The sequence below is a fragment of the Lontra canadensis genome, unplaced genomic scaffold, assembly GCF_010015895.1.
Source record: "Lontra canadensis isolate GAN:19392208 unplaced genomic scaffold, GSC_riverotter_1.0 scaffold41, whole genome shotgun sequence".
In the NCBI taxonomy this organism is placed as follows: Eukaryota; Metazoa; Chordata; class Mammalia; order Carnivora; family Mustelidae; genus Lontra; species Lontra canadensis.
The window spans coordinates 12,820,153-12,833,245 of NW_022631035.1; the positions used below are offsets into that span (position 1 = coordinate 12,820,153).

Below are 13,093 nucleotides of genomic sequence, written 5' to 3' on the forward strand. Positions count from 1 at the left end.
TCATTTAATATCATAGCATAAATGTCTTGTCTGGTGGTAGCAACTTACCAAAAAAAGGTTTGCCTCCCCCAGCAGAAAAATCAACTGGATGTTGCAGCCGAGGGAGAGGATTCGTGAGAAGGAGAAGCGGCCGCGGAAAAGCAAAGACTGTGCAGGAACTAGGAATTCATTCCGGACCCGAGAGTCTTGGGGAGACCACTGCTCCGCCCACTGAAGACCCTGCCTGGAAGAAGTTGTGTGCACACGCAGTCACAGGCGAGACCGGCTCAGAACTAAGACGGGATCGATCGGTGGTGGTGCTTTCAGAGCGGGCAAGTGCACGAGTCCGACCCCATACAGCACAGAGAGAAAAGCACTGCATCAGCATTCAGATTTCCAGTTCACACTCTTGTCCCTCCACGGAACAGGCCGTGCGATCTCAGGTAAATGTCTCCTCTGGACCCTGGTTTTCTTAAGCGTGTTTTGAGGAAAGCGTTAGTCTTCCCGCCCTGAAAGGAGGTTTTGGGGAATCAGAAATGCTGGGTGAGAGTTCGCCTCTCAATATGAGCAGATATGCCGGCTGACTCCCCCAAAGAAAATCCAGGAGTGTCAGGAGTGTCAGCCTTCATGTAACGTTTGGCTGTTTCCAAAGACAAGCTTCTGAGACACTGTGTTGTGTCCATTTCTAGATTCCCCAGGGACCTGCTCTGGATGTGCCTTTTCACCCCAAGTTTCATTTCTTTTTTTTTCTTTTTAAGATTTTATTTATTTATTTGACACAGAGTGAGGATCACAAGTAGGCAGAGAGGCAGGCAAAGAGAGGGGAGGAAGCAGGCTCCCTGCTGAACGGAGAGCCCGATGTGGGGCTCAATCCCAGGACCTTGAGATCATGACCTGAGCTGAAGGCAGAGGCTTAACCTACTGAGCCACCCAGGCACCATAACCCCAAGTTTCTTGAACCTGTTTATTTCTGCAGTAGGGAGATGATGTAGCCAGAGCATAGACTTGGGAATTAGACCTAAATTTAAATCAATCTCAGGTCACAGGTGTCACCCACCTGTGACGTCCTGTAGGCTGCATTACATATCTGAGCCTCAGTTTCCCCATCCATGAAATGGGGGCATACACCACCTACTACTCACGGGGTTGTCGTGAGGTCCCAATGAGGTACTGTGCACAAAGGGCTTTTCAGCCCTCAGCCCATGGTATTTATTTGTACAAAAATGCGATCTCGTAACAGAAGCGCAAATACAACTGTGTGATAAGTAAGAGGACCGTTTCTCGCTCTGTGCCACGTTGCATGGATTTGTTACACACTCTGAAAGGGTCTTGTCCCTTTGCCCAAGCTCACCCCAGGCTTCACGATCTGCTCCTGCAGTGTGGCTAGTGGGTCAGCCTCTGCCTCTTCCTTTCTCTCCTGCATGTACGGCTTCAGCTCCAATCTCCTCCCTACCCTCCCCTTCCTAGACTTCTCAGATCTGAATCTTTTTTTTGTCTCTCTGCCAAGCTTACTGTTAAAATTGGCTGTTCAGCCCCAGTGAGGCGCTGGCTGTCATGTTTCTGAAGCCCTGATCTGTGCCCCCTGCAAGGACGGGGGCTGGTTACCCCACTGCCGTGTGACGCTAATTCCTCGCAAAGCACACTGTCTGAGCTGCATTTAATCCCCCAGCAATTTCCTGGAGTGATGGGGTGAGAGCTTAGCATTCTTCATGGGGGGCAGCAGTGTTCCCAAAGTGGGTCCCATGGAAACAGACGCCATTTTGTGGACACAGGAGTTTGGAAAACACCAAAATGAGCTAAACTGCACAAGCTTTTCAGTCCTGAAACGTTAACAGGCAGCGTGATTCTTCCAGACCTAGGTGCGGTGCTTCCCATGCTTTTCCCCCACTGGAGTCTTTTTTACTAGAATAATGCTCCACAGAACCCACTTTGGAAAACACTCCTAGCGGTGGCACAGGAAAGGTTTTGGGAATGAGGCAAAGTGAAGTGTAAAGGCAGGCACCACCACTTGCTAGCTGAGCGATCTCAGGCAAGTTTCTTAACCTCTCTGATCCTCAGTTTGCTCACCTATAAAATGGGGATGGTAACACAGCCATAAGGATTAAAAGAGAGAGTCAAGTGCTTAGCAGAGTACCTAACAATGAAGAACATTCAATACACTTTGGCTTTTATTGTTATTCTCTTAGAGAAAAAAAATGGCCCTCTGAAAGGTTACTGTTTCAGCATGACACAGCTAGTTAGTGACCGGGCTGTGTCCAGGCGCCCCACCTCTCACTTCAGGGCTCCTCTCAATGTACAGAGCTCTTATTCTCATTGGGGATCGAATCCCTTTGTTCTCCTCTCCTTCCCTTACCCCCCAACCACCCCTGGCTTCTAATTCCCTTCCCTCTGGCAGATTGGGGTTTTGTGAGCCTCAGAAGTGAGTGCAAGGACCACAAAGTGTATGTACTAAAGTCTCAGTTGTCATTACCTTGTCACCACCCATCCTGGCAGTCCTACCAGCCCCTTCCCTGGGGTCCTAGTCATGAGGCTGCTGTTTGCTACTTTTCCAGCTCATAAACTCTGCAAGCGACGGTCCCTGCTTCCCCTGCCTTGTCCACAGCACCGAGCACGGAAGCACAGGGCCCCCTACACAGAGCAGGTGCTTTATTAGGCGCCTATAACCCAGTAGGGAGCCAAGCCATCCTGCTCCGTCTCCCACCCCATGGCCCGCGGACAACAACTTGGCTTGTTGGTGGGGCTGGCTGTTTGGGACTTTATTCTTCCCTCCTTTGTCAAAGCCGATTCAGGAAGGACAATGCTCTGCAGCCTCCCCTGCTCCCAGGCTCTCACCCAGGCCTCCAAGAAAGAAGCGTGGGGCTCATTCCGTAGCCGAGTCAACTCTCCCACAGTCAGCTGCTAGGGCAGAGCCGGGGCTAAGGAGCTGGGGTCAGTTCATCCCCCATTGGGGCAAAGAGCACCCATTCTCCCCCACTTCTTCCTTCGCCCCGCTCCCACAGCAGGCGCAGACTTCCCTGGACAAGTCAAGCCTCCTGACCTGAGCACAGGTTCTGTCCCCTTTCAGCGGGCTCAGCTGGGGAGGTCCCTGCGTCTCAGCCGACTGGCCCTGCCCGCCGCTGCCCTCCTTTCTAGAAATGGCTCTGCCTGCCCCCTGCAGCCCCCTAGATGACCCTCTCCGGGGCGCCCGTCACATCCCGGCTTTCCCCCATCATGACCTTTACTGCACCGTAGCGTGCTGCTTCTTTGCTTGGCACAGAGCCTCGCAGACTTCCGCAGATCCGCAGCTCACCTGGATGTTGTTAAAATGCAGGTTCTGGTTTAGAAAGGTGGAAGGTCCTGGATTCTGACTTTCTGACAAGCTCTGGGGTGAGTCCGATGCCGCCGGTCCATGGGTCACAGTCAGAGGAGCAAGGATCAGTCTTTCTCCACGTGGGCCGCACGATAGAGCGGCGGCGGACAGCACTTGCAGGCTGCCCCTACCGCCCCCCACCACCGGAGGCCAACTGCCCCAGAATCCCTCAGCCGAGCCGGCCAGGTCTGCTGGTTCTAGAGGCCCCCTGGGTTTGGGCTGTGGTGTGGCTTCTTGGCTGGGGCTGACCCAGAACTGATTAGAGTCTGTGAGGAAGACACCTTTCCAAGGGGCCTTCTCTGCCCCTCTCTCTTCTCTTCAGGCTGCTGCTGCCTCCCCTTCTGGATCCTGATGCTCTCTGTCAAGGTGCGTTTGAACCTCAGAGTCCTTCTTAACACAGAGAAGTCCACCCCAGCAGAGTTCATGCCTCCGTTTCTCCTCAGGCTGTCGGGGAGATCTCAAGCTGCATTTTTCAGTTGTGCTGGGGGTACCTTGTCCTTCTAATGGGAACCCTTCGAGGGCAAGGAAAGTGTTGCTTCTCTTGTCTTCCGTGTGGATGGAGCGCGTTGCTGCACATGAGCGAGCGCTCCCAGAGAGGAAAGGGAGAAGTAGCCTGTCCAGGAAGCTGTGCATTCCTGAGGGGGAGAGAGGAAGCACCCCCATAGTGGCCTGTGGGTCTTTGTTCGTTACCCAGACGGGGTTGACTTGAGTTTCCTCCCCCAGGCCCCACATCTTGGCCTCCTCGGAGCTGTGGCTGCTACGGTCCGCTCCCTCCCTCTCCTGCTTCCAGAGCCCGCTTCCTTGGCCGCAGGCCACCCGGCGACCTCTGGGAAGATGAGTGGCTGTGGGAGGAAGGCCTTGACCCTGCTGAGCAGCGTCTTTGCCGTCTGTGGCCTGGGGCTCCTGGGCATCGCCGTCAGCACCGACTACTGGCTCTACCTGGAGGAGGGCGTGGTCCTGCCCCAGAACCAGAGCACGGAGATCAAGATGTCCCTGCACTCGGGCCTGTGGCGTGTCTGCTTCATCGCAGGTAAGCGCACCCCAGGTTGGGACGGCCCTGCCCCAGAGAGAGGAGCAGCCTCTGCCCCCACCCCAGGAAAACCTGCCCGAGAGCCTCCCCAGCCCCCCGCTCCCCCGACAGCTGGGAAGAGACGCCCGCTGGAAGGGGGAAGTTCCTCGGGGACGGACTTCGTGAATTCTGGGTGGGGCTCCCTGCAGTGACCAGGGCCCATTCCAAACTCAAGCCCTGAGTCACAGTGTCCACTGGAGCAGGTCCTGTCATCCCCTGGGACCTGTGTCCCCAGCCCCCGACCTGAGAGATGAATGTAGCCACGTCTTCCCCACACTCCGCCTCCCAGGCGGAACGGGGCTGGCCTCCCACAGGTCTGGCGCTGCCCTTGCGTGCCTCAGCTTGTGGAATTATCGATCCCAGTGCTTCCCCACAAAACTCTAAGGCAGAACTTACTGCCACTTCACAAATAAGCAAATGAAGATGCAGCAAGTCTCCCTGACTCGACGTCACAGGTCCACTGGTTTACAGAATGGGAAATACCGGACAGTTGCCCTGTTCCAAGTCCGTGAAATGAGGAGAAAACCCAGATGCAGGTCCTTCCAAATCCGCCAGCTGGTTCGGGTTTTGCTCCTGCCTATCTGGGCCTCTCTCCAGCTCTTGAGGACTTCTCTAGAACCCTTGAGTTGCTCTTCCAAACACTTTGTCTTTATCCCTTTATCATGGCCCAGAACCAGCCTGCACAAGACGAACATCTCCACGTCCTGCAGGACTGGTTGCCAGCCTGAGCTGGCTGGAACCACCCCCCAGGGTGATCACTGAGCCTTTCTAGAAGGGTCCTGTCACCTTCCATGCACACAGGGCAGAGGGAACCTGTGATCCTCCCAGCTTTAAAGTGGGGCTTTGGAGAATGAGGGTGGTGATTGGCGCCCAGCGGTATTCAGCAGGGAGCACACCTCAAGGCCTGGCCTCCTGGTGACTCGTTGGTCTATGTTGGAAATGGCATCTGACCTTGACCTCACTTCCCATGGCCCTAAACTATGTGGCACCAGTCTCCACTTAAGTCTGAAGGAGAATTTGAAGTCACTAGGATCTGGCTTCCGAAATGATTGACAAGGCTTTGCGGGGCGGGTGGGTCTGGTCCATCAAAGCCCGCCATGCACCGTCATCAGCTGAGTCTGCCCCAGAGCAACAAGACGGCCGTTAGATGTGTCCCTCAACCTCAAGTTTGCAGTGCAGACTGTGTTTCGTATGACTCTTGGTGCTTGGGTCCACTTTCATGGGGCTGCTTCTCTAGGAAGGATGTGACGTCAGGAGGCGTCCCTACCCCTACTGCAGGTCACTAGCCAGGGATGGGGCCCCCTAGGTTTAGATCCAGCCCAGGTGCAAACCCAGTGGGGCAGAGACTCCGCGGAGCATTTGGGAATACCATTTGAACGTATTAACTTCAAATCCACGTTCAAGAATCATGTGGAAATGGAAATGATTCTTGTCTTCCCAGGGGAAGAGCGGGGACGTTGCTTCACCATAGAATACGTGATGCCCATGAACTCCCAGCTGACGTCGGAGTCCACCGTCAATGTTCTAAGTAGGTGTCTCAGACTTTCTGACCTGGCTCCCTGGCTGGACGGAGCAGAGCAGGGCAGAGGGAAGAAGCAAGGTTCCTGTGATCGCCCTCAGGTTCAAAACATGGCTAGAATAAGTCACAGAACTCCAGAAAACACTATACTTCTCATCACAGTTTTACTAGCAAGAGCTCAGATAAAGAGGCACATAGGGCCAGATCTGGGAGGGCACTGAGGGTTGAGCCTCCATGTCTTCTCTCCTTGAAATCAGGACAGTCGCCACCCTGACACATGGATGTGTTCACTAACCAGGAACCCCAGCCAGGCTTTGCTGACGAGTATTTACTGGGCTTCATCACGGAGGCGGGATCAAGTGAGCCCATGACTGAACACGGTCTCCAGACCCCGTCCTCTTCCCAGAGTCAGGCCTGGATCACATGGCTCAAAACCCCACCTTCTAATCACGTGGTTGGTCTTTCCAGCCCCTGTCCTGAGTCAGCTGATTGGAAAAATCTCAGGTGTTATCAAAGGGCCCGCCATGAATATTGAAGACAGTCTTCTCACTTGGGAAACTCCAGGGAGGACAAAGACGAGATACAATTATGCAGACCGTTCCCCAAGTAATTATAAGTTGAAGACAACAGAGGCCAGGAACTGTCTCTTCTGACCCTCAGAGAGAGATGCCTGTGTGCATGGCGAGGGTTCATGCCCCCAAGACAGGAAGTGAGATGCGTGACCAGCCCTTCCACGGCTGCCATATTGGATGCCCAGGAGGGAGCATTTTGTGCTGGAAGAGAAGATAGAAGCATGTTGGCCCTTGAAGTCAGAGGGACTGGGAGCAGCCCTGCCTCAGGGACGCAAGCCCTGCCAGTTCTGGGAGATTCCTAGGCCACTCAAGAAGGGGAGGGAACCCAGAAAACTCATGCAGGCCAGGGGGATTGAGGGACCAGATGGAAGACACTGTCAGGAACACCTGGGAGGGGAGGTAAGTAGGTAAAGCCATGGGAGGCCAACGCTGTCCTCTTGTCCCCTTAATCAGAAATGATTCGCTCGGCCACACCATTCCCCCTGGTCAGCCTCTTCTTCATGTTCATTGGGTTTATCCTGAGCAACATCGGACACATCCGTCCCCACAGGACAATACTTGCCTTTGTCTCCGGCATCTTCTTCATCCTCTCAGGTAAGTTGTACGGTTTTCTTCCATGCACTCACAACTCCTGACGTTTGACTCCTTCGTGGCTCTGCTCTGGGAAGTGTGATCACAGCTGTGGCCCAGCCCCTGGCACCAGGGTGGCTGAGTCAGAGCCTTGGACAGAACTGGGTCAGTGAGGGGGACCTCTGATGGCCTCGAGCCCATCCATGACCCCTGGAGGAGGAGAGACCTTCCAGGCTCACCTGGGGCAGACCTGCAATTTCAACCTGGGGCTCTCTCCTCACTGCCCATTTGTCGCCACCTCTGCCTTCTTAGTTCCACCAATAATGAGCATTCTTATTTTTGAAGGGGCTATTTCTTCCTGATTTTGCATGAAAGGTAAGTACAATCTGCCTTTGGAATCATGGCCCCCTCACTCCCAGACCTCAGCTGTCATCAGGAGACTCGTACTGTCCCCTTTCACTGTCCAGTCAATGTCCATACCCAGGTCCCTTAAACACAGATCTCTCTTCCAGGAGAGACACGAGCTTGTCTGTCTTGTTTTGTCTTGTTTTTTCTTTTCTCTTTTCTTTCTTTTTTCTTTTCTTTTCTCCTCTTTCTCTTTCTTTCTTTCTTTCTTCCTTCCTTTCTTTCTTTCTTTCTTTCTCCTCTTTCCTCTCTTTCTTCTTTCTTCCTTTCTACCAGACCTTCTTATTCTGAGTGCTGGCATCACTGCCCACAAAAAGGTCAGCGGAGTGAAAGATAGAAACAAGTAGACATAAATATGAACACAGCAGGACAAGCCAGGACTGCTATGGGGGCCGAGAGCAGTGACTGAAACTCAGACCAAGGGTTGTTCAGGGAAGACCACCAGAAGGGGAGCTAAAGGATGACGAAGAAATAGGTAAAGGAGTGAGGTTGCAGGTGGGTTTGGAAAGGGAGCCTGGAGGAAAGAGGGGCTGGAGCATTGGGGAGTTCATTGCTTGTTATGGTGAGAATGGAAGGTGGAATGTAGCAGGAGGGGAGACGGGAAGACGTCTAATGATGCCTTATGGATTTTGGACATTGTGAGAAACCTCAGAAGCATTTTGAGTTGAGGGATGACGATATGGTCATATTTGGGGATTTTAGAATGACCACTCTGGGGAATGGAGGGAAGGATGGGAGTGAGACAGGGGCAGGGAGAGCAGGTGTGGGGCTATTTCAGTGCACAGGAGAGAGGGGATGGTGGCCAACACTAAGGGGATGATAGGCAAGAGAAATGACAGGATTCAGGGTGACATTTGGGGATCAACTCAACGGGACAAGGACTAGGCTTTCAAGAGAAGAGTCAAGGATGGTGCCAAGTTCTTGCTTGGGCAGTGGGTGGATGGCATACCCATGCTTGATCTCGAGACTACAGGAGACGCAGCAAATTTGGGCCAAGTTCATGAGTTTAGTGTGGGAAATGCTGGGTTTGAGGTGTCCATGTAACATCTAGGAGGAGGAGTCCCAAAGGCTGCTAGGGGTCAGAGGTTCGTGGAAAGGGCCTGAACCCAAAATAGAGATTAGGAGCTAACCGCGTGGGGAGTAGGAGAGGGAACCATGGGTAGGGATGTGGTTACTCATGGGGAGTGCTCCGAGTGAGAAGGCAAGAGAATGTGGGAAAGAAAGGTAGGCTCTTTCTCCCCTTTAAGGTGACCTGTACATTTTCACAAGGACCTTTTCTTTTGGAGATAGTACTTCAGACAAGGGAGGGCCTCGGGAGTAGATGGAAGATGGAAGATGGGTAGGTGGATGGCCTGAATAATAGATGGATGGATGGGTGGATGGATGGTTGGGTAGACAGATGGATGGTGGGTGGATGGATGGATGGATGGGTGGGTGGATGGATGGGTGGGTGGGTGGATGGATGGGTGGGTAGACCGTTGGATGGATGGATGGTGGATGGATGGTTGGGTGGGTGGATGGATGGGTGGATGGATGGTTGGGTAGATGGATGGATGGTGGGTGGATGGATGGATGGATGGGTAGATGGATGGATGGGTGGATGGATGGTGGGTAGGTGGATGGATGGGTGGGTAGACGGATGGATGAATGGATGGTGGGTGGGTGGATGGATAGAGGGAAGAAAGAAGAAAGGGAGGGAGGGAGGGAGGGAACGGAGTAAAAGAGCTCTTGTCACCAGGTATTCTGATTGCCACCTGACTCCCAAGCCAGTTTAGGTTCCTTTTCTCAATATTTTCTTATCAGTATAGCCTCCTCCTTCCCTCCTTCCTTCCTCCTTTCCCTTCCCTTCTCTTCCCTTCCCTTTCCTTCCTCCTTTCTTCCCTTTCTTAACTTCTTTCTCCATCCTTTCTTCTCTTCATCTTGTCCATCCTGTCCATCTTTTTTTCAACCGACCCACCCCTCTTCCCCCCATTCTTCCATCTGTTAATCCGCTCATCCCCCCTCCCACCAATCAGTCCAACAAATACTTATTGGGCACCTGCAGTGTCCTCAGCCTGTCTTCTGCATGGTGATATTTCCACCTAGTCCAAGAGGTACAGACTCAGGGGTTAAAATTTTCCTTTATCTTTCTATGAGCGTCACAAGAGTCAAGGCCCTATAGTAGCTTTGAGGCCCCTGAAGCCTTTCCAGCAGCGGGCAACAGGATCAGAAATCTCTGAATGAATTGGGCCACACAAAGTTGTTTTAATAACAACAAAGAAGGTTCCCTTGGGCCAGCAGTGATTCCAGCCTGAGTTAAAGGCCAAGGAAGGCCTGAATCACACCTCTTTTCCTTTAATGTTCCTCCTTCAAGATGCCCTAGTTTAATCATGTGAATGGAATTAAGCCTGAGCAACTCAAAACAGAGTAATTAATTATGTCCTGATTTGGTGACAGTAACTAACCGAGGGTCCAGTGCCTGAGGCTGTCCCTTGCACAATGGAGCAGAAGTTTGGTCCCCACTGGCCTCTTGATTTATCGCTTGCCAAAACCTGGACAAACTCGCTTTACCCTTCCTGCCTCAGGATCTCATTGTGTCACTGATGTCGTTGGCGGGGCTGTGAAGATCATGGGCACTGAGTCTCCGCAAGGATGTTAGGGAGCTAGGGATTGGAGGCCCTGGCTACCTCTGTCAGGGGAGCCTGTCTTATTCCTCAGTTTAGCAAAAGCCACTTGCTGGCTCAGTGGACGCACCCTTAGTTCCCCTCAGCATCAGCCGGGAGCTTTGAGGATGGCACACTGTCAGGGCCCCCAGGCCAAGTGACCCAGAAGGTCTGGCACGGGGCTCAGGCAAGTATACCAGACAGGTGATTCCCATGGGCAGGTGAGGTGAGAGCTGTGGGGCTTCCGTGGCTCAGAAGGTGGCTGGACAGGGAGCTTTTTCCCCGCAGCTCTCTGCTTTCAGGGGGTAATGGTCCAAACAAGGTCTTTAGGAGGACAGTACCTGCTCACCTTCAAGCCCCAAATGAGAGCATTATTGCCTGAACCCCAAGGGGAGATGGGTGCCCCATCAGCAAACCCCCGAGGCCTGCTCACCAAGCACCCCCTTGCCTTGCCACAGGCCTCTCTCTGGTGGTGGGCCTGGTGCTCTACATCTCCAGCATCAACGACGAGATGCTCAACAGGACCAAGGACGCAGAGACCTATTTCAACTACAAGTATGGCTGGTCGTTTGCCTTCGCTGCCATCTCTTTCCTTTTGACCGAGGTAAACCTCCCCACAGGTGGGGTGGGGGCGGGGCACTGCCCAGGGGGAGCAGGGTCTGGACAAGCACCCCGGCCCCACCCACTCTGCTGCCCTTCTTCCTCCCCACAAGGTGTGACTCTCCCACCTTCCGGGGGTCGGGGTGGGGGCTCCTCCCGGGCATCCCTGCTCTGTCCCCCCACCCCTATCCACATCCCCTCCCCGCTCCAGCGGCTCTGCTGGCCTCCCCCCGCCCCATGCAGACCCCAGCCCCAGCCGGAGAGCAAGGCCAGGCCCCCGGCAGTGAGCGCTCTGCCCCCTCCTCCCGGCAGAGCGCCGGAGTGATGTCCGTGTACCTGTTCATGAAGCGGTACACTGCCGAGGACATGTACCGGCCGCACCCCGGCTTCTACCGGCCTCGTCTGAGCAACTGCTCCGATTACTCAGGCCAGTTCCTACACCCGGACGCCTGGGTCCGGGGCCGCAGCCCCTCCGACATCTCCAGCGACGCCTCCCTGCAGATGAACAGCAACTACCCAGCCCTGCTCAAGTGCCCCGACTACGACCAGATGTCCTCGTCCCCCTGCTGAGCCTCACCGCCTCCCTCCCTGGACGGTGGACAGCCAGAGAGCCCTTCCCGTGCTCCCCCGATGGCCTGGCAGCCCCAGGCCCTTGGTTGACAAGCCCAGGCTGCCCCCAAGCTTCGCTGTTGTCACTCGACCCATGTTGTCTCCACATCTTCCCCCCCAGAGTAGCTCCAACCGCCCCAGGCTGGGTGTCCCGCATCCGGAGCCAGAGGGCAAGCTGATTGGCCGAGAGCGCGAGCGTAGCCCCGCCTCCTGAGTGCCAATCACTCCCACTGCTCTCCCCTTTCCAGGGAGAGGTGGCAGTTCCAGCTGTGTAATTGTCCCTAAGCGCCCAACTTCATGGCCGCAGGCCAAGTTCCCTACACACACCCAGTAGGACTTGTGTGCCTGCCAACTAGCCTGGCCTTCCTGTTCATGATCTGGGCCATCAGGCCAAAAAGGGGACTCTCCTATGGAGGTCCAGCTGGTTCAGAATTGCCAAGCAGCATTCCTTGTGAAATCCTTTATCTTTTTTGGTTACCCACCCCCGTCCACACAGCACACCTTTCTGTGCTCTCCATCTCCCCCCTCTGCCCGATAGGCTCTGAATCATCCCTCCTTTCTTTCCACCAGGACTTAGCTGCCTGGGGTCTTGGTCCCTAAGGGCGAAAGAGTGGGTCTGAGGCCACTCTGATGAAGTCACAAAGAGGTGTTAATGGCTGATGATGTCTTAATATGTATGGCCCCCTATAACATACTTAACAGGGGTCCTTAATGCCTTAACCCAAGAAGTGACTCTGACAAGGAGAACGTCAGGCTTTGGCAGGTCCCCGTTAGTATTATCAGGCACTGTTAGTATTATGAGGCCCTGGGGATACTGTCCCTGCTCACATGGGCAGTATTTCCGGTCCAAGGCCCTAAACTCTGACCATGTAGATACACATCTATACCACATAAGTAGAAGGCAGCTTTTAAAGAGGCTGCCTGGGATTTGGAGCTAGATTTGGCGACACTTGGTGCATTTTGAGTCAAAAAAAGCCAGCCTTGGAAAGAACTAGGGGCTCTCCTGTGGGTGCCCATGAATATACGGGGGTTGTCATTTAATCCTAACACAGGGCACTATCCGCTTCCTGGACTGGGGACATATGGAGGCAGCCAGATCCTTCCAGAAGGTGAGGGAGGGTGATGCCCATTTTCCTAGTAGCAAACTTGAGCTGGGAGGTACCAAGCACCTTGCATGAAGTCCACGGGGGCCAGGAGCGGAGGGATCAGTGGAAGGCCCAGGGCAGGACGTGACCACCCCCCCCCACCTCCCCACTGCCCAAGTTCTCCAGGCTCCCTCTCAGTGTGTGCATTTCCGGTTTTGAGGTTTTGAGTAGCAAAACAAGGCCAGGCTTTCATGGTGCCGGAGACCAGAAGTCCGAGATCAGGATGGCAGCAGATCCGCTGTCTTCTGAGACCTCTCCTTGGCTTGCAGATGGCGGCTATCTTCTCAACATATCTTCCCACAGTCTTTGCCATGCTTGTGTGTCCATCCCTGGTGTCCACATTCCCTCTCAGCAGGACACCAGTCAGATTGAATTAGAGCCCGTCCTCAGAGCCTGATTTGAACTTCATCCCCTGTTTAAAGGCCCTGTCTCCAAACACGGTCACATTCCTAGGTTCTGGAGGTGAGGGGCTCAACATAGAACTTGGGGGTGGGGGGACAGGCATGCAACTAGCAGGTACAGGCAGGTCACTTTGTAGCTGGACTGTTCTACTTGCTCACAGCACAGTAGAGGGGAAGATTCAAGAAGACAGTTGTGGTCCCTGTTCAGCCACCATCTGAACATGGATCCTTGG

The 13,093-nt window shown here is 54.1% G+C and overlaps 1 protein-coding gene across 1 annotated transcript; it reads left to right on the forward strand.

Moving 5' to 3' along the window:
- Positions 1 to 340: 340 nt before the first annotated feature.
- CACNG5 (calcium voltage-gated channel auxiliary subunit gamma 5) lies at positions 341 to 11,437 on the forward strand. The gene is made up of 6 exons (XM_032871056.1): positions 341 to 422; positions 4,119 to 4,358; positions 5,839 to 5,925; positions 6,942 to 7,082; positions 10,564 to 10,709; positions 11,018 to 11,437. The coding sequence occupies exons 2-6, from the start codon at positions 4,163 to 4,165 to the stop codon at positions 11,273 to 11,275; spliced, it is 828 nt and encodes a 275-aa protein (XP_032726947.1). The 5' UTR covers positions 341 to 422; positions 4,119 to 4,162; the 3' UTR covers positions 11,276 to 11,437.
- Positions 11,438 to 13,093: the final 1,656 nt, after the last annotated feature.

Coding starts and splice junctions, on each gene's coding strand:
- CACNG5 (XM_032871056.1), top strand. CDS start 4,163: ATGAGTGGCTGTGGGAGGAAGGCCTTGACCCTGCTGAGCAGCGTCTTT. Junction 7,083..10,563: donor CATCTTCTTCATCCTCTCAG/GTAAGTTGTACG, acceptor GCCTTGCCACAG/GCCTCTCTCTGGTGGTGGGC. Junction 10,710..11,017: donor TCTCTTTCCTTTTGACCGAG/GTAAACCTCCCC, acceptor TCCTCCCGGCAG/AGCGCCGGAGTGATGTCCGT.